The 20,778-nt window shown below is 40.7% G+C and overlaps 1 protein-coding gene across 1 annotated transcript in view; it reads left to right on the top strand.

The window, feature by feature from the left end:
• Positions 1-7,051: 7,051 nt before the first annotated feature.
• Positions 7,052-20,778, top strand: part of STMN2 (stathmin 2) — a 36,036-nt gene continuing 22,309 nt past the window's right edge. The window contains exon 1 of the mRNA XM_072329244.1: positions 7,052-7,347. Within this exon, the coding sequence (XP_072185345.1) occupies positions 7,329-7,347 (19 nt within the window). The 5' untranslated portion in view covers positions 7,052-7,328. The remainder of the gene's footprint in view (positions 7,348-20,778) is intronic.

Here is a 20,778-nt window from a genome sequence, read left to right as displayed (position 1 = left end):
TTCAGCAAACAAACGACAGGCCCCATCTCACAACCATATACTTCCCTTAGTCTGCCTCAGAGATGCTAATTACCCACGCTCCCAAAGGCTTCCTCATCTCAGTCTCTTTGTCTAGAGAGTTCCAGCTTTCTCTCATTACTCCAGCTGTAATTCTGTTTTCTATATAGTCCATCCCATTTCCTATTTCCCTTACAAGTTCTTAGTCCCAAGATATGAGACAGATACAATACAAAAATAAAGCATCCTTGGTAGGACAGAAACTTCAGAGATTCTAGTGAGGTTTTGACATGTCCCCAAAATCTGTTTAAAGCACTTTTTTTTTCCTAAAGCACAAAAGTATTGCCAAGATTAAGTAGATTTTCAGAGTGAAAAAGACAGCAAAACTCTCTACTGCCAAAATAACTGTCTATCATATTTCAATTATCTACTGCAGAATAAATATTGTTAGAGTGTTTCCAAGAAAAGACCACCAGAATGAACAAAGCATTATCACATTACTTAGAGCTTATGGTCAAAAACAGCCAAGACATCTCAGCTGTTTTTTGATATTGTTTTTCTTTTTTCAAACAAAACAAGTAATCAATGGACATGAAACACCGAAAATATCAAATTAAGATAATGAGACCTGACAAAGCTGTGAGCAAAAGCAGGTGCTGCCTGAAATTTCCTGTAAACTTTGTATGGGCTACAAGCAAGACTAGAAATAGAAAAGTTCTCCTACAGTTCATTCTCAGTGTTGTTTTCTGCTACTGTTTCCCTCTGAGTGTGAATTTCACACAAGTGCAACTAATGTATTCAAAATCTATTTTATATATCTTCAATTTTATTTTTACATTATTGTCATCTGCTGTCTGTACAGTGATAAATCACTGAGAAAGTGAAAATAAATCTTAGTTACAAAGAGAATACATAATGAGCTGGGTATGAGAAACAGGATCATTGCTTGAGAGACAGTAATAACACTTATTCTCCTAAAATCTGCCTGACTAATAGAAAAAAATGATCTGTTGTATATTTGGAGCATCTTCTCCAAAGTTTCTGAGACAAGAACCACAGTGAAACAGCTAATTAACAAAATTTCGCTAACACCAAGTTAAATAAATAAATAAATATTAAAATAAACAAGGGCACAAAAAAGTGCAAAAGCAACAAAACCTGAATAATTGCATTCATATCTCTGCAGACAGTAAGGTGGAGAGAACAAAGTGAATCAGACCTTTGCAGCGTACTTTATTGCCTATTTCTCTTTGCATATTGCATTTTGCTGTTCAGAAAGATTAAAATAAAATGCTTAAAATAAAATTTATCTGCTTAAAATAAGCAAAAGAAGATTGTTCTTTACAAAGTAAGGAGCCAGCCTGTAGAACTGACCACCACATGGCGCTGTGGAAGGTAAAAGACAGCATGGGTTCAAGGACAATGCACAACCACTTAGAAGAAAGAAAGGTTTGTAAAGGGCTGCTGAATAGGAAAACTGCATCAAGCTCAAGAGTTTGAGAAAGTGGCTGGAATGATCTCTAGGTAAGAACTGCATTGCTTGTCCTACTCATGGCCTTCCCCAGCATTCACTTTGAGTCAGTGATAATATGGAGAGGGTGGACTGCTAAAGAGTCACTAAACATGTAGAAACCATAGGAAACCACGTTTGTAGAAAGCAAACTGCATACATTTAATAGAAGAAAGAATAACAGGAGCACTATCATCAAACTGTAGAATGAACCACAAAATCATAGAATGATTTGAGTTGGAAAGGACTTTAAGGAACATCTAGTTCACCTCTTTGCTGTGGACAGGGACACTTCTTACTAGATCAGGTTGCCAGGGCCCCGTGCAGCCTGGCCTTGGACATTTCCAGATGGAGCATCCACAGCTTCTCTGATCAGTCTGATCCACACATATGGCAAATAATTTATTTCAAGTATCTGATCTAAATCAGCTCTTTCAGTTTAAAACCATTACTCTTTGTCCAGTCACTATACCCCAATAAAGAGTCCCGTCTCCAGCTTTCTTGTAGGCTCTCCTTTAAGTACTAGAAAGCTGCAATGAAGCCTTCTTGGAGCTTTCTCTTCTCCGGGCTGAACAAGCTCTTCTCCCTAAATCTTCCATTATAGGAGAAGTGCTCCAGCCCTCTGATCATCTTCTGGGCCTCCTCTGGACTCACTGCAGCAGCTCCACACCCTTCACATGTTGAGAGCCGCAGAGCTGCAGGTGGGTTCCCATGAGAGTGGAGTAGAGGGACATAATCACCTCCCTTGACCTGCTGGCCACACTTCCCTTGATGCAGTCTAGGATATGTTTGGGCTGCTGGCACAGATATATCATACACAGTCTCTGTTAATCCTCCTAGACATATGTCTATGGCTGTTTTTCCTATAAGGTTTCAATTTTAGGGACAGATGTCAGCTCTTTATCTTTAAACAGGAAATGAAAGAAGAAGTAAATTAGGCAGAAGAAATGCACAGGAATACAGATCTGGAACCATGTAGGCAGGGAAAAGTTAAAGGATTATAAATGTGAACAATAGGAAGTCAGAGAGGTGCATCCAACTGTACACCTCTAACAGCATTTTTGTGAACATTCTGAAAATAGGCAAGCACTTGGGGAGGCTGCACAGTGGTGGTCTACTTGGAGATGTAGTAGGATAAGAAAACTGAAAGTTGTTCACAGTCATAGGATTCCCCCTCAGGTTGCATCCTTCAGGAGCTGCTGATCACCAGTTTGGCCAAGGCTAGAATGTAATTGGCAAGAAGATCCCATTATCTGATGGGGGCTTGAAAGGGACAGGTATACAATTTAGAGGCTACTGGCTACGTGCCTAGATGGCCCTTTGGTCTGATTCAGCACAACAATCCTATGTTCTCAAGAATATGCTGATCTCATTCAAAACAACACAACTGGCTTCTTCTTCCACTCTTCCTCCATAAGGCCAAGGGGGTTTTATATATTGGCAGCAGGGGGTAAGATTCTGGGTGCAACTAAGTCACTCCAGTTCATGCAGCCTTACATGGCTCTAGCCCACATCTCCTGGACAAGGGTATTGATGGAGGTCTGGTTATGTACAATCCCCATGTTAACCTTAAGCCATTGCTCAGAGATTTCTTGGAAAAAATATCCACAATACCATAATACCATTATTCAGCCTCCCTACCATGATTCTGAATGTTGCTGATACAAGACCACGTGCAGTCATGAAAATATAAAAACTTGTATGAAACCAGGCTAACACTAAAGCTGCAGTATTCCATTGTGTGATTTGTTCAGCAACTGAAATCACTAATGGTGACGTCGTTTGCAGTTGGCTTATTGAACCACTATCAAGCTGTCACAATATGTGTTGGGAGTTGGTTAAGAGAACAGGGAGGACATGATGGCTTCAAGGACATTATGAACTTGTGAGAAGGCTTGGTGAGGCAGAGGGGCAGGGACCAGGTGGCAAGGGTCCCGAGTTGTCACGGTGTCAGGGTAATGTTAAACTGTTTAGTTGAGGTGGAAGGCTGCCAATCATTTGTTGGGGTGGAAGGCAGCCAATCATTTGTTGTGCCATGTCTGGATTATCCAATCGTATTATGCCACAACTGCAGTTGGGGGGTATAAAAGGTTGTTTGCGCCGTAATAAAGTTGTACTCAGTTGTTAACTCACATTGAGTCGTCTCTGAGTTCCACAATTCCGCTCCTGCAAAGATGATTTTTAGAAAGTCTATGCTCAGGAAAAAGCGCAATTGCAGAGGTGGATATATGCTAGTAGAAAAGTAATTGTATGCTGCTGCTTCATAACTCATACATTGCTTTGGAAAATGAGAGGATTAAAAAAGTGTAATTCATGAAGAAAATGGTGACCGTGATTTATATATGACACAGTTATGCATATATGTCAGTGCTTTTTGTTTCTCTCAATGTATTCAGCAGTACACAGGTAATCCTTTTCTTGGCTTGTTAGGATACTTATAGCATTATGCAGAAATTCATTTAAAAAAATAATCCAAATTACAAAATCATATATTCACATACTTGTAGCCTCTCTCTAAATTTCACATTAAAATATGTAGGGTACTGAAACACACACTATGCTAATTTATTCTAATCTATACTTAACCTGCTGTGAAGAATAAGTCTGGACAAAGATTTTTTCACCCATGTTAGAAAATTATTCTGTCGAATGTTCCTTTAAGAAAATTTTTTCTTGTCCCCATGCTTTCAGGCCATGTCGTGGCTCTGTTTTATGAGAACAAAATAAAAATAAAATAGCAAATAGTCCTCATCAAGGGAGCCCCATCCATTCTGCTATGGATGCAGGGAGAATCTGGTGGAAAAACAGCATGTGAGTACATAATTGGAAACTGTATCATAATATATAATATACATGCATGGGGGAATAATTAAGGTTGCGCAGGCACCATTCTTCTCTGACTTTTGAGGACTTCACTGCACAATCTGAATAACATCTTTCACCATAATTTTGGGTGAGGGGGTGGAAATAATAAAGATGAAATAAGTGAATCAGGAGCTAATTACTAATTAATCTTCAAAAATTGCATGGACACAAAGAGAAATTGCTTTGGGAGGCCTAAAGAAGTAGAAGTGACCACAGCAAGAAACCAGCTGCTTTAAATAGGGTCAATTGTATTTCCTAGTGGCAAATGTTAAGTGTACAGAAGTCAGTTTCTCAAGTTAAGTTCAGCCTATGCAGCAGAGACAAAAAGCACAGGCTAATAGGAGATGCATAACCTACTCCCACCTCTGTTGTTTGTAGGTGCCAGCGCAAACTGTATTTTCCGTGCCAAAGGAGTTCATTTACCTAGCAACAACAGTCTTCAAAGTGCTGCATAAACAATCCTCTTTCCAGTATCACCTCCCTCCCACCCTTCTTTGTCTCCAAGTGGGTAAGAATTAAGGTTCCTTCTAACAAATGGTGAAAACAAGAAATGTGAAAAAAATAGATAACAAAGGACTTTTCTGTGACCCGTCCAAGGCCACAGATGAAGTGCCCAGTGAAATCTCACTGCTGTTCAGAAGCTTTACCTTTTGTCTTTACAGCCTGTGCATCCACAGACCTGGAGGTAGGCTAGGCTGTAAATGCATTTTAATGTCAACTAAGAGAAAGCCTAGACTCTGAAAGAACACAAGTCCAATGCTGGAACATGCTATCGCTTAATTCCATTATCCCCTCAGATATACATGAAACACAACATTGAAAAGTAGTGGTGGATTAGGCACAATGTACAGTGTGTCTAATAACAGCTCCTGTATGTGCCAAGTGATTGACATGATAGTGACTGCCAAGCAATTTATGTCTTGAACCACTTTCTCGTCAGGAGCCTGATATCCTCTAGCATAAGAGCCGGTTTGAGCCCCTTTGGGCCCCTCCAGCCAGAAGGGGATGCAGAGGGCGATGCAAGAGAGAAGGGCGTTGCCGGTAGCGGGGCGATGCTGCTGCTGCTGTCACTGCTGCGGTGACTGGGGGCAGGCTGGGTTAGCTCGGAAAAGAGAAACATCAGAATGAAATAAAGTAAATTTAAAAAAAATAGAGCAGACGACAGGGCGGGTTGGACGCCTGCTGGGCGTGCCGCGGCGGGGGGATGGGAACCGAGCTCAACAAGGAACGTTATGGCAGGGCCGTATCGGGGTCCCCCCGTGTCCGCTCGGTGCCGGGAAGGCAGACGGGCGGTGGGGGACGGCAGGAGCCGGGCGGGGCCGGCAGAGCATCCCCTCACCCTCTCCGCGTTGCGGCTGTCGCGCTGCGCTGGCGCAGGGCCCGCGGGGGGAGACGGAGGGCGGAGGAGCGCGGGGGGATGTGCGCTGCCCGCTCCGCCCTGCCGCTGCCCGCAGTCTGCCCGGCCCCACCCTCCCGTGAGCCCAGGCCGCAGCGCCGCCGCCTTCAGCACCACGGACAGCGCCGGCTCCTGTATCCCCGAGAGCCAATGGGCTGCGGCCGCCCCAGCAGGAGCCAGCGCGGCATCCTCCGCGCTGCGGCTCCCACGCCTGTGAGTCACGGCGTCCCGCCGTGCCCAATGTGCTGTTCGGGGCCGTCTGCTCATCGTCCCCCCGCAGCTCACTTCCAGACTTTGCTGCTCGCACTCAAAGGAAAAAACTTGATTCCCACAGTTCAGAAATAATCAATAGTAACTGAAAAGAGAAAGCTGGTCTTTGACTCCAGGCCCTGCTCTACGCTGACATGCTTTGGCTAGTCTGAAGGAAGCTCATTAATGAAGCAACCCCACAATCTGCATCCTCCACCTCCTCCTGTCTCTCTGCACACAGCATGGGAGTCCGCTACCTTTGGGCCCAGCAGATGCAAGTGAGTTCAGCTGGGCGACATAAGAATGAGATGGCAATGTGTTGTCCCCTTTGTAGTACAGGCTCAGATGCTGTCTTCTCTAGAGAGATATCAGCTGTTTCCAGCCTTAAGAGGTGCTCATCCGCTGCCATCTTTCTAGCAAAATAATCAGATAACCACCCACACGTGTTTAGTTGTCAGCTACATCCTTAAGAGAATCCCTATAATGAATGGCAAGAATTCTTACAATGCATCCGTGCCCTTCCATGTCACAATCCTGTTAGGTCACGTTCTGCACTCTTCATCAAGAAACTCAGGCTCACAGCTTCCCAATGGCTATCCTTATTGTGTACAGTGGTTACTGGAACTCCTTTTCACATTCATCCAATTTGGGCTTGTTCCCCATGTTTTGGCACAATGTGAGTCATCCTGGGTTAACTGGGGTTTCTAAAATAAATATGCAGCATAAAAGTATATGGTACTGTGTACTAGTAGGAAACAAGATGCAGAAGGGAAAGTAACCTAGGCAGGTGTTCTATTGAAATGGTTTAGAAAATCCTTTCAATTTGTCCTAATTATTTATTTATTTATTTATTTCTGTCGCAGCTTTGGAATAAAATGTGCTAAAATGCATTTCTGCGTGTTTTACAGGTAGCAACAGCAAAGCCTTCAACGCCAATAGGCTTTTTTCATGTAAGACATAAAACATTTGACATGGAATGTACTACTGAAGCCAGACCGAGGGGGGAGAGGCATTCAAGGACTGATTTCCATTTCAAACTGCATTCTGGCACTTTGTACTCCAGCACCATTGGTGGATCAATATTTAATGCCCGGAGATTCTGGCTCTGCAGGAGTCATGTCAGGGGACCTCTAGAGCCAATCTGCTTGGGTAGAGGAGTGATAATTATTCATGGGCTCCTGCCTCTTGCTCCTTCTCTTGCACGGCCCCACTCTGCTGACTCAGTGCCTTATTCAGTCTTCTCTCTCTCTCTGCACTGCTGTAGCTGGACCCCTTTGCCTTCAGCACCTCTGAGCGCCTGCACATCCCATCATGGCTAAAACAGCAATGGGTAAGAAAATACGTCTCTTTTCCTTCCAATGCCACCTCCACTATTTTCTAGCACCACTCCCTGCTCTGCAGGCTCTTCTCAGTGGCCCCAAAGTTTAGAAAAATCAAGACAACGCTAAGCATAATTTTTATTTATTTGGTGGATTTAAAAAATAATAATAATAATTTAAAAAGATAATGATGAAGAAAAAAGAAAGAAAAAAAGGGGGGGGGGGGGGGAAGAGTTGGGGGATGGGGAGGAGGAGGGTGGGACCGCGGGGCAATTTTAGCGTCCTGAGATCAGATTAAATATTTTCTGATGGGTGAGGTTGGTAGTGTGAGCACAGCCTTATTTTCAAAACGTTTTTTATCATTTCAGAGATCGGTGTATCTTACGGCACCGAATATGTACATAATATTAATATATACATTAAAGTAGAGATATATTTAAAAGAGAGAAAACGAACGGAAAAGTTGTCCCCACCGCAGAGATACCCCCACCGCCCCGCAGCCCTGTCGGCGGGCTCAGCGATGCCCTTTATTTCTGAACCACGCCTCATAGCTAGGGGGATCCGGGGAAGGAACCGCGGAGCGAAGCCGGCGGGGTGCGGTGCGGTGCGGTGCGGGGGGCGGTGGCTGCGGAGCGCACTGCGGGCCGGCCGCGCCCAGCCCAGCGCCGGGGACTGCGGGGGGGCGAAGAGAAGGAGTCCGCACCTGCAGTCTGTCGGGGGGGTCGGGAGGGGGAGAACGGGGAGGGGGAAGTAGGTCACTGCACCGTCGATGGCTGTTTTCTAGCGGGTCCCACCCTGCTTTTCTCTCCCTGGGGGCTCTGCTGTTCGCTCGCGTTTGGAAGCTGCAAGCCCAGCAGCCCCTCCCTGCCCACCCGCCTCAGATGGAGCCGCGCCCTGCCGCCTCGCAGCCCCGCTCCCCGCATTGGAGGTGCGGGACCCCCGACACTAGCCCCGCTCTGACCGCCGGGTGCTCGTCGGGGCACCCCCGGGGTTGGCGGCGGGGGGGGGGGGGGGGGGGGGTTGTGGGCAGCCCGTTCCCTGCCCCTTTGTCTGAGGGCGGCTAGGGAGTGGGTGGGGAGCGGTGAGGCGCAGTGAGGGTGTGGGAGATACAAAACCAGAGGGTGTGGGAGAAACGGCTGCTAGAAGCATCCGAACCCCAACACAAAGTTGGGATTCTATTTTCTTTTTTTCGTTTTTCTTTTTTTTGGGGGGTGGGGTGCGCATCTTTGAAATGAGACAGAACCTATGTTTGACGCAGTGAAGTTTTCACAGTCATTCACCATTAAAGTCGTGCACACACAATCACATGAAACGATGATGGAGAGCTCCAGCACCATCCATTCCGGAGAAACAAATTCCATTCAGATTCCCACTCTGTGCACTGTCGCCACTCTCAGTTACGGTGCATGAAGTTGCACCGAGCCCTCCTGGCACCGTACATGATGCATTCTGCATTTATTTCTCTGAACGCTAATGATTCCTCTCCCGAGGAATAATCAGTGTGGATGGGAGGCGTTTTAGCCTGGCCATGGAACCCCTGGAGACAGGGCAGGAGACAGCTGGATGCCTGAATAGCGGGGGGAGACAAGGGCTGTGGATTGTGGCCAGCCCTGCAGTGTGAGCACGCCCTCCCCTCCCCGCTGCAGCAATCTGGTAATCGGTATTGATAATTTGTCGTCTGCCAGAGATGTATCGCTGCAGAAGGCCCTGCTAGGAGTGCTGTCAGTGGGAAAGAAAGGGCTCATCAGCTTTTGATTAATGATCTCTCAGAGCACAAATATCGAGGTTTCTGCAGCAAGAGACATGGTGAAAATCATTGGATTTGCCCAGAGACTGGTTGGCGTATTGCTCCACTTTGCCAATTAATACCTGGCTAACAAGCAGCTTAGAAAAGCAATTAAAAGCAATATAACTACCTAGCTCAGGTTTCTGAAAGTACTAAACACAACAGTGATCAATTAAAAATGAAGTGAATGTTAATAAAAACATCTTCCCTCTTTAAAACTCACAAAGATAAAAGCTTCTTTTCACCATTTCTTTAAACTTCATTCTTCTTTACTGTAGTTATCTTCGGGGAGATTTTGAATGTAGGCAACATACAACAATAAACCATTTCATCTCTATTTTGAGGCTGTATTCAACAGAAGAAATTTTATTTTCTAGTGGAAGAGTAGGTGTTCTCTCGGTTGGACATGCTTCCATTTTCTGCTAAATAAGCTGCATTTGTTCTGTACCCAAGCTTTACCCAACAGACCACTAAGAGACCTACACAGTGCCTGATTGTTTTTCCCCTATTAAGCACTGTATTTTGCAAAGTGGCAATAAAGATGAGGCCCTGCTATCATTGGAGCCAACAGAACATTTCTAATCAACTTAAGCTGGCCCACCATTATGTTTCTGGCCCTGCTCCAGCAAGACACTTAAGCAGGTGTCTGGTTTGAGCATGTGAACAGCCCCAGTGGCATTGAACAGAACTCTTCACATAACTCAGCTTAGGCAGGTGCTAAATACATACCTTGATAATCTGTGTTTATCTTCTGCCATAAAGATCATTATTAAATGTTTGGAATTTTGTTATAAGATTCTATTTCAAGGATAACTCCATTCACTTACATGGGATTTTCAACAGCTACAAGAAATTCCGGGGCTTGTTGTACCCTGAATGCTCATGAAGTTCTTTCTGTTTAGTTTACATAATGTAGGAGTAATGCACACCAGGCACATACATGCATGTGCATATGTGCGTGTCTTATTTAAAACAAAGCGCATATAATGTGACTGCAGAAAATGTGGCAGCTTTTCAATGGCACTCTCCTCTTGACTCCTTCTTCCAAATAAAACTCGGGTTATTTGGAGAGCGCACAAGTGGTGCATCTTAGAACATTAAATCAGCCTATTTTTTGGGTGGAGTCACTACAGACCTGATAGGCCATGTATGTGGTTGTATAATCCATCTTAGAGCATGTACATGGCAGCATGAGGGTGGAACAGGCAGTGATGCCACTTGAACAAAAAGAAAATGCATCTGAAAATATTATTCTGCTGTTTTCTTGCTGTGTTTAATGTAAAGAATACTTGTTCTGAGAACACGTTCATGCAATTACCGTACAGAAAGTCATGGTCCTGTCTACGGTCCTTGCTTTTTGTATAGCATCTGATCTAACAGAAATACACAGGATATGCGTGAATAATATGTAAAAGGAGTCATTTAATTTGGACTGTTTTGAGATAGTCAGGAAGTCTGTGAGGTGACAAATGGGTGGGATTTATGGCAATATAAATATTTAGGCAGCCCCATGTTGCCTCTCAGTGAGACTGATTAAACCATTGTAAAGGCGCTTCAGAGTAGTGTTCTTTTATCCTTTGTGCTTCAGTTACAAGCTCAGATATAAATACTTAGCTTGATGGATACACTGTCTCTGCTCAGTTTGTCTATTAATGGAGTACCACAATATTGTATTTGGTATGTAAACATACATGCAAAGTCACAAATATATGTATGGTTGTTGATTTTGACTGGTTCAGTTATTTTAATAAGTTGACTTTTTACCACAAAGAGTTATGCATTTTGCCCTGACCCGCCAGTACTCTTAAACAAGTGCTTTGTCTTTAATAATTGCACATGAGCAGTCGTCTGGACATCAATAGCAATGACAAGCTTCAAGTTAAACAACACATGGCCAAGTGCCAGGCTGCATTCAGACTAAACATGCTTCCTTCCATATTATGCGGGCTTTCAGTGAAGGTTTTAACCTGTTTTCTTCTCCTTTTTTAAATAAATGGACACCAGTCACCAGTGTACTAATTGTTAGAGATTTACATATTTGAATAGACTAACATAAAATTACTTTAAAATAAGAATGAATGTAAATGAGATTCAGAAAAGAGTTTGTTGTCTCCTAATATTGACAGAATTGTGATTTGACTGAGACATCATCATTCCAAATTTTATCAGGGTCTGGCAGAAGAAACCCTTCAATTAATCTGTTGATCATTCGTTTGATTGTTGCTATGCTAATGTAAATTTGCTAGCCAGTACAGTTCACATGAGAACTCAAGGTTAACACTTATTTACATCATTTGCCTGTTTTTTGTTTTTTAAAAAAAAAGTAGATTGCTCTTCCTGCTATTGAAAATTCAGGCACTAATAATCTCACTAACAGTCTTAAGAGCTTATATCACTTCACAGCAGTTCTTTATTTATCCTGTGAAATGCTGAGATAGGAGAACAGAGAGTCATCTATTCCGTCATCTCATGGAAGACATCCCATAACGTGAAGAGGAAATAAAAATAAAAATCAGCAGCTTGAACAGTCCCAAAGTATTCTCTTGCCTCTCCATCCATCTTCTCTTGTCCTAACATAAGCTCTATCTAGCTAAACACTTCTCTGTTTAATAATGTATTCATATAATCTATTCATATTGATTTTTCTCAGGTTTTCTCTTAATTAATTAATTTAGCTTGGAATCTTTTTTCATTTCTTTGGTATTTGCACTACAATAGCACGTTTCTCTAGACTGCACTTTGCACGCATTTTTTTTACCATAATTATGCATGTAATCTAATGGCATGGTTAGATTTTTCCCAGGTGACATTTATATTCATTTCTTCAGAAAAGAATTCTCCATTTTCAAATTAATACCACTAATTAAAAGACTGATTATAGCAGAGGGATTGGATGGTCATATTCAGCAATACACTTAGGTGACATTTTAGCCTTCAAAGACTGAGCAAAAATTAGAGATTAATTCTCCTAAAAGCCTCCTTTGAGAAGTAAGCATTATCACGTAGGCTGAAGAGCAGAGATCAGAGGGTTCTCATGGCAGGTAGGTCTGGGCAGTACTTAACCTATGGAGCATTTTCATGCACATCTAATTCAACTGCCTTGGAAGCACACAGTCAAAAGGAACAAGAGATATACAGTGCCCCTGGAATAAAAAAAGAAAAAAACAAGCCCTAGGCTTATTTAAGCCCTCTGCCTTAAACAAGGCACCTGAAAATGGTGCCACTGCAAATAATTGAGACAGCTGGAAAATCAGCTCTCTGAAAGAGAGTTGAATGCTAAGTGGCATGTTGGTTGGTCACCAGTTGATAATCCTCTGTTCTGACCAGTAGGCAACAACTCATCTGGAAATGAAATCCTCCAACGTGACTTTTTTCTATTTGAACGTTTCCCAAAGACTTTGCATGTCTCAACTACCTTTGTCTTTCAACTTGCAATACCAGGCCTGAGTTTTTATTATTATTTTTTATTCTGGAACTACCAGTAGTTCTGCAGAATTCTTTGAGGAGGAGTGAATATCATGCCACAAACCAGCAGTGATCACTTACCCTGCCTTCAAAGATCCAGTGTTAGTTGTCTAGACAACTTTATTTTATAAATCAAATCTTCTGCTGTCATCAGGAGGCTTGTAGAGAACTTTCCTCAGCAGTACCCATAAATTGGATGGTAGATGATACAAATCTGCAAGTCTTGTCTCCTCGGTCTCAGTGGAGTTCAGCCAATGGCTTTAGCACAGTCAGGGCTGAGCCCATGGGAGTGCAGAAATCTGACAGATAATTCAGAGGAATGGCCAATATTCACTATTTTTCATAAGGTATGCAGTCAGTGGTTTCCGTGGAAGCACCCTGATCCACTGCTGGTTTTTGTATTTTTAAAGATACTGCTGATCTCACTTGCAAATGGGTCAATATGCTGCTGAAGAATGCAGTCTTACTTCACCCATGGCTGCCAAGAAGGCAGTGTTTGTTACTCTAGATATTACTCTAGTAATAAAGTAATTACTCTAGGCATTACTATAGTGGCCCACCACTATCAAAAACTAAGAAACTAAAATTTTTTGAGACCTCAGTCTGCACAGACCTGCACCCTCAAACAGAAGAAAAGCCCAATGCAGAAATGGTTTTTCCTGGGAGCTAAACATTCAAGACATAGTGTGCCTGAGCAGCAGCCAGCATACACAGCTGCCTTTCAGTTATTTCACTTTCCTCCACTTACTATGTTTTCCTTTTCTGATAATACATAATTTAACAAATGAAGTGAATTTAAGCTGTCAGGATGTACAGTTAAACTGATGTAGAACATCTGCATAAAACATTAGTTACTGATCAACACATTTGGAAACATTATTTTTCATAGGTGTAGTTGTGTAATCCAAGTAATTCATGAAAAAACTCATTTATGTACTCATTCTAGTACATAAAACCAGTCACTGGGGTCTTCTCTCCTCCATCACGGTAGAAAGAAGGAGAGATGGCAATGAGTGCATCCCCTTTGTCCCTAAGTAGGTGGTTGACTTCCAGTTGTAGCACTGGGATACGGTGACCCTAGTCCTTGTGTGGCTCCCAGGAGAGTGTCAGAGCTGAGCTGTGTCCTCTTACCCATGGGAGCAGCTTCACACTGGAGAGAGGACATGAAGGCACGCAGATGGAAGATGAGCCCCACTGAGTACCTGGGAAGTCCTGGCTTATGGAACTACTGTTGGATGAGGCACACTACAGCCACTGGACTAAAAAAAGGAACAATTGCAGAAGCTGAAGACAAAACTTGATTCTCTTTGGGTGAAAATTAGGAATCTTCAGGTTAAATCCTCTAATTTTGTTGAGATTTAAGCCTGTTTTTTTCTTAAATGTCAGTATAGACATCCATCTCCTCTACTGGATTTATCCCTGACTCTTTTCATGATTTGACTTTCTCTTCATTAACATGGGCATAATTTTATATAATTATTTCAGCATGGTGTTGTGAAAGTATTCCATAATGTATAGAAAGGTGCAACAATGATCTCCTGTTACCGAATTTGTAGAAAACCTTATCAGTTAGGTCAGGAAATGAAGCAACTTTCTGTTTAAAGATAAATTAGATTTCTGAGCTGTTTCTTACAATTCCTTATGGAATTTCTCAGGGAAATGTGGTCATTTTATATCCATTAGCACAGAATGACGACAAATGACTACAAATTCAGGTTCATCTAGGGTATATTTTACTTAAAGCTATGCTAACACATTTTTTAATATTTAAGTTTTCTTATATTTAAATATATTCACCAGCCACAGTGTGACTATGTCACTGTAACTTCTGACCTTTGCATTGTTTTTGATTCTTGCTTAAGTTTTTGAAAGCATTAGTGACTATTTTTGCTTTGGTTTTCTCATATTCTCTGGTTTCCATTCTGACAATGACTAATGTGATTTCCCTGGCAAGATTCCCTAAGTGTCTAAAATTATTAGGGTTATTATTTTTCATCTCAAAAGCTACAGAGACTACATCAAGGTCAAAAATTCACCAAAAAAAAATTGACCTACATCTTATCTTGACTTTGTCAAGATTCCAGGCAGGCAGCTTTCAATATTATACATTGTAGATAGGAAAGATCCCCATCCTCATTGTGGCTTAAAAAAATAGAAGTTTAATATTTATTAATAAAATATTGTCCTTGAGGCAAATAACTCACTGATGGGAAAATAATGTTCTAGTGCTAAACGTGATTATTTTGTAAGTAGAATGTCTATAATGATTTTTAAGAGAAATGGAGGATTCAAGTTATTCCCTTCTGAAGTGTATTCACAGTTTTTTGAAGTGAATCAAGAAGTGTAACAGTGAAAAGACTTTTACCTTCTAGTGGTGGAAGGTCTTAAAGACAGGATTAAATATGGCAGAGGTATTTTCATGCGCACTGCAAAGTTGTAATTATCACTTGGTGTGGGTCACCAGTGTTATTCTGCAGTCTCAGCTCTCCTGGTATCCTGATCTCTTCTGCATAAGAGATGTGATCAGTGCAGTCAGGGAGGATAAAATTTGCAATAATGAGAATAAACACTGAACCATAACATAAAACTTAGGTCATTTAGGGAAGCAAACAGAAACAATCTACAACACAGATCTTACAGAATTACACTTGATACCTTTTTATGTAGCAATATGGGTATAATTTCCTTGAAAAAAAGCAAAAATTAAGGAAGAGTATACTGGAAACAGAATACAAGATCACATGAACCTCAGTCTGACCCTGAGCTGCTGTTCTAATATTCCCAGAGTCTTTCAGTGCCATTTATACTTCAGAGGAAAGTTTGAGCTGGCAGTCAGGAAGACTTCTATTTTTGATTTTCCAACACTGAACTTCCTTCTGAGCATTCTGCCATTCAGATCACAGCTTCCCATCTGCTCCATCCCTCCCACCCACTGATTTCTACTCCCAGTCCATCTCCTTAGTACCTTTTTTTTTCAAGCTCAATCTATTTACCCAGTTACCATTTGGGGTCCTTTTTCAATTATTCCGTCCCTTAACAGACTTTATCTTTTAAAACATATTTTATTTTTATTTCAATTTTCATTTATCTGCTATTGGCCACTTCTTCTACCAGTCAGATTCAGTTTTCTTCCCTTCACATAGACTTTAGTGGTTCTCCAATAAACCTCTATGCCTCTGAGGAACCAGACACAGTGGAGGTGACACCACAGAATAGTTGTTTTCTTTTCCCAGTTTTCAGCACTTCTCTGGCCCACAGCAAGCAGGAGGAGCAATGTTTGAAGCATCATTCTCAGCCCATGTGAATTCAGACATGTCCAGAACAAAGCGTCTTTAGAGAATTTGGCTGTACATTTTTGGACATGTCTCTCCTAGTCCTGAGTGAAGCCTGAAAACAGATATTTCAATGAGTTATTCCATTGCCAGGCCTGGGCAGATTTTTCAAGGAAAGAATGATTTGCTGGCACAGAGTCTAGAGGCTTTCAAACAAATGCAGTCCAGTTTGCCATAGGCAAGCTCTCTATTTTTCTGTAGTCATCTTCCCTGAAATGGTGAAATGATTTTTGCTAAAAATTTTACCCAAATTCAGCAGCAGGCAGCCCTCCAGTCAACAAAACTGCTGGCCAAATCATTGTAATTTATCCACATGATGGTGGAATGAGGTCTCCTATGTTTTCTCCTGCAAGTAAACTAAAAAAGTGGCAGTGGATGGGAAATAGCACTCACTATGATGCATAGGCCATGAATTTGAGTGGATAAGATGTGCAAAGATCAGGAATACTGATCTTCCTAGGATTATGTCCTAAACCGGTGCAAATCTACAGCAATAGACCCCATGTTGATTTATGCCTGATGAACCCTTGTTTTTCCATTTAAATCTCAAGAAGCAGCTTAGGAAGGAAGCATCTCCTTCATTATTTTGAATAGCCCTATAAGAGCCAACCACACTAATAAAAGAGAATTGGATTATACAGGAAAAGAGACTTTTTAATACAGGAAAAGGAATTTGATTACACAGCAAAAGAGAAAAAAATCAGGGCATTATAAGCTCCAGATAGTTTTCAGATGCACTGACATACGTGATGAGCAGGCCAGCCATGGAAGCTTGGTAAGGCTGTTAGAAAGAGCAAGCTGAAAAACATAGAAGTTTTGCCTTGCCTTTAGCAACAGTGTTGATGCTGGGATGTGGTGGCACACAGTGTAATGAAAATGTAGGTACTGCCTTACTCTCAATAAGTCAGGCAGCCCCCATCAGAGACCACAAATATCAGTAGTACATCCCGACAGAGATGCACTACTGATGGAGTTAATGTAGCCGCAGAGAAGAACTGAAGGTAAATAGACCCAGACAGGCAGGTAGGTAGGCAGATAGGTACAAAAAGATAAATAGATTGACACAACAAATGACATCTAGATAATTATAACTTCAGTGACATTTCAAAACAGGAATAAAAATATCACTTTATTGAAAAACGGTGTAAAAGTAGAAAAATATGAAAAAAATGTGGTGGATCATAAAGTAATTCAGAACAGTCACATTATTAAAATCTACATAAGTTGTTGTAGTTTATACTTTTATGCATACATTTTACATCTTCAAAATCTGCATGTTTGCAGATATTATGCATATTTTGCATATTATGCAAATCTGAACAAAGATACTTCTTACACAGGTGGCTTCCTCTAACCATTGCTTCCTCTTTTTTTTTAATTGTGTTAATTGCAACAAAAATATCCCACCAACAATTGCTCTGACAGTTTAATGAATTCTGAATAATATATCAACTTGTTTGCACCATCAGCATGGTTACAAAGAAGAGTTTGTCATTCTTTTATTTAATTATTACTCATTTTACACATTCTCTGATTAAAGTAATCAACAGTATTTATAATCTATGCATAACTGATAAACTTTAGTAATATGCTGCTGAGTGGTATAATTATTTTCTTAATTTAGGCAATCCGATATTTGTATATAGGCCTAAAGGCATGCCAGGATAGGATAGTGGAATTATGCATCAGTTCATTAGTAATAATAGGTGCATAGATAGTTTAGTCATGCAGAAAAATATCTGAAAGCCACAAAATAACAGACATTTTGCAAACAGCTCAAAAAAAAAAATCATCTCAGCCCCTGAGAAATTATTTGTTGATTGTTCTCCACTCAAAGAGAACTTTTCACTTGACTTGCAAAAAGTCTGGGATTCCATCCACAGTTGTTCTGATTGACGGTGAAATATAGCATTAATCCGCTGAAGCTCAGGAGTGACAATAACTTCAAACTATTTTAATTCTTTTTATTGGAAGTTAGGACAAGTTCCTGACAGTAGAATGTCTCTAGTCACAGACTGTGTCTTGTAGATAAGCTTTTAGAGACCTACTGATAAATTCTGCAGCTCAGCGGTTGGGCTTTTCTGTCATGCACATGCATAGCATGTATTTTTCCTTAGACAAAGAAAGGATGGGACAAATTGGGAAATGTTTGTCACCTAGCAGGAGTCAACGTTACTGAAGATTTCATCCATCAGTTCACAGGAGTCACTTTATTGGTTGACAAAGCACTAACAAGTTCTACTAAGAAAGGCAAAGCATGTCCAATCAAATCATGGAATCACAGAGTCACAGGGGTTGGAAGGGAACTCAAGAGAACTTCAAGTACAACCTCCCTGCTAAAGCAGGTACCCTACAATAGGCTTCAATAGGTTGCACAGGTAGACGTCCAGAAGGGTCTTGAATATCTCCACAGAAGGAGACTCCACAACAAATCTTCTAGATTTATTATGTGGTCTAGATTTGGTTTTAGGCTTGACCTTAATAAATTGTGGCATGTTCTGGTTAAAATACATACATTTATATTCACACACTCTCATTCTAATATGATTTAGTAGTTCTAATTAATAACAAAACTTGCAGAGACCCTGGATTTTTTGTGCTAAGTTAATATTCACTGAACACAAACTGTTATTTTATTTGCAATAGTTCTATAAATGAAATGATGACTTAGACTCCAAAATCCCACCTACTGATGCAAAGCCAATAAACAAATAAATAAATAGTTACAGTGGTGGTCTTTATCTTCTTTTATGTATCCTATTTTTTGCCTCCATCTGTTCTGTTTGGTTTATTGCATGCAGACCTGAAAGGGTACTTGAACCACTGCATTTCACAAAGAGGTAGGATGACTGTTTGTCTGTGTTTCCCTTTAACTGGGGGCAGTACATTGGGTGGAGCCTCACAACAGCAAATATGTTCAATCAACACAACCTCTAAATGTGTTCCTTCACACACAACTCTGAGGCCTCCCCCCTCAATTTTCCTCATCGGATCGCTTTAGAGGAGTGATAGAGGAAATTGCAAAAAAGCCCTTCCACGTGAGAGTTTCAGAGACAAAATAAATAAATAAATAAAAATAAAAGGGTGATTGCCCAGTACCTACTCCTATTTCAGTGCTTAAGACTTCATCTTTGAGCACTAGCAGTTATAGGTCACTGAAACATTATCTGAAATACCATTTAGGCATTTGTAGTCTTTGTAGGGCTGCATTCAAGACTCGCAGAAAATTATCCTATGTTCTTTAATGCCATGAAAACAGATTTGTACAGTGGGCATGCTGATCACTGAAATGTCTAGGAGTAGCCTGAAGTCTTCTAGGCTTGAGGATCTGCCAAAAGATTGTTTTCCAGTCAACCCACTGCCCTCTTCTTATGAGATAATACCAAATGAAAACAAGTAGGTTTTACAAAAACTGCTTTGTATCAATATGGTAGATCAGGGAGTTGATGTTATTAGTGCTTACTCAATGCAGTACTGTAAAAGAACTTCAAAATCTGAAGACAATATTTTTAGACCCAGAGATTTCCCCAAAGATAAACACACCCTAGATGTACTTCCTACATAGAGAGACTTTCTTAACTCAGGGTCAAAGTCTGCCTAAACCTAGAAATTCAGCTGTTTGGAATATCCTGTAATGAAAGAAATACAACCTCTTGCTCCCATATACACCTAATCGAGAGACCTCTTAAATTATTATAAATACTTTTAGAAAAAAGGGGATTTAAACCAGATGATAGTCATAAATCAGAGCATCAGAGGATCCGCAACAGGGTTGTTACACGCTTGGTTTCAAAGTAAAAAAGCTCCACAATTACAAGTTATACGTATGAGCTCTAATGTCAAGCATTTTTATATAGAGATTTAAAAGCCATCTACACTCAAATTTAAAATGCGTTTTTATTTAACGTGATTATAATGTATATGTTGTATTACTGCAAAGATAGAAACACTTCATTTTTAAGTAATCTACTTACATTTACCATTTGTAATTGTGTACAGAAAGCAAACAAATGCCTTTATTCACATAGATGAGATATCCTTATTTTAAAATGTCCCACAGAATTAAAATTCCATTCAGAACTCAGAAGAAAATAGGATTTTTCAGACTGTCTCCTTTCATTGTCATTTTCACTTTGACATTTAGCCAGTAGTCACGGTAGCTCATAGGAGTGATTGTGTAGAACAAAGGCGCAGTTACACATGTTTGGCTTTGGATTAAGTACATTAAATGGATGCAGATTGCTCAAAATCAACCCAAAAACTTAGGTTAAAAAAAATAAATAAATTGAAAAAAATGTGTTTGTAATAAGTATAATGCATATATATAAGGTATATATAAACAAAGTAATGAGTGCTTCTGCATGTTTATTTCAGACATTATAAAATGAGTTTTCTAGGTTGTGTGACTAGTGTTTTTTTTTGAGGGGTGCCTTTCCCAGGGCTCACAGCAGCACATTGTTTCTAAAATGGATTCTCCTGGTAATTATAGTGTGAAAATAATTAAAATATGTTCCGTACTTGCTGAAGTGACTTAGCAAGCAAGGAATGCATTTAATTACTGGGATATAAAGATCAAGAATCCAACCAAGTTGAAAATCATAATTGCATTTATCCCTTATAACGAAAGCACAAATCTCTACTTAGCTGATTGCCCTCAGTATTTTCTTTGCCTAAAACAAATATATGATCCTTACAATTGAATTCTCAGCTCATTTTCTGTGCCTTAAATTATGACTAATATTTTGGCCTTCATTAGTTCAAAGAACAACCTTTAAAATATTGGAAGACATTAAGGAGTGTGCCACCTTGGAGTGGCACAAGGAGTGCATTAAGGAGGACTGTGGCTACAAACCATATAT

Source organism: Excalfactoria chinensis, chromosome 2 (genome assembly GCF_039878825.1).
Source record: "Excalfactoria chinensis isolate bCotChi1 chromosome 2, bCotChi1.hap2, whole genome shotgun sequence".
Classification (NCBI taxonomy): Eukaryota; Metazoa; Chordata; class Aves; order Galliformes; family Phasianidae; genus Excalfactoria; species Excalfactoria chinensis.
This window is presented reverse-complemented; position numbering and strand designations above follow the sequence as displayed.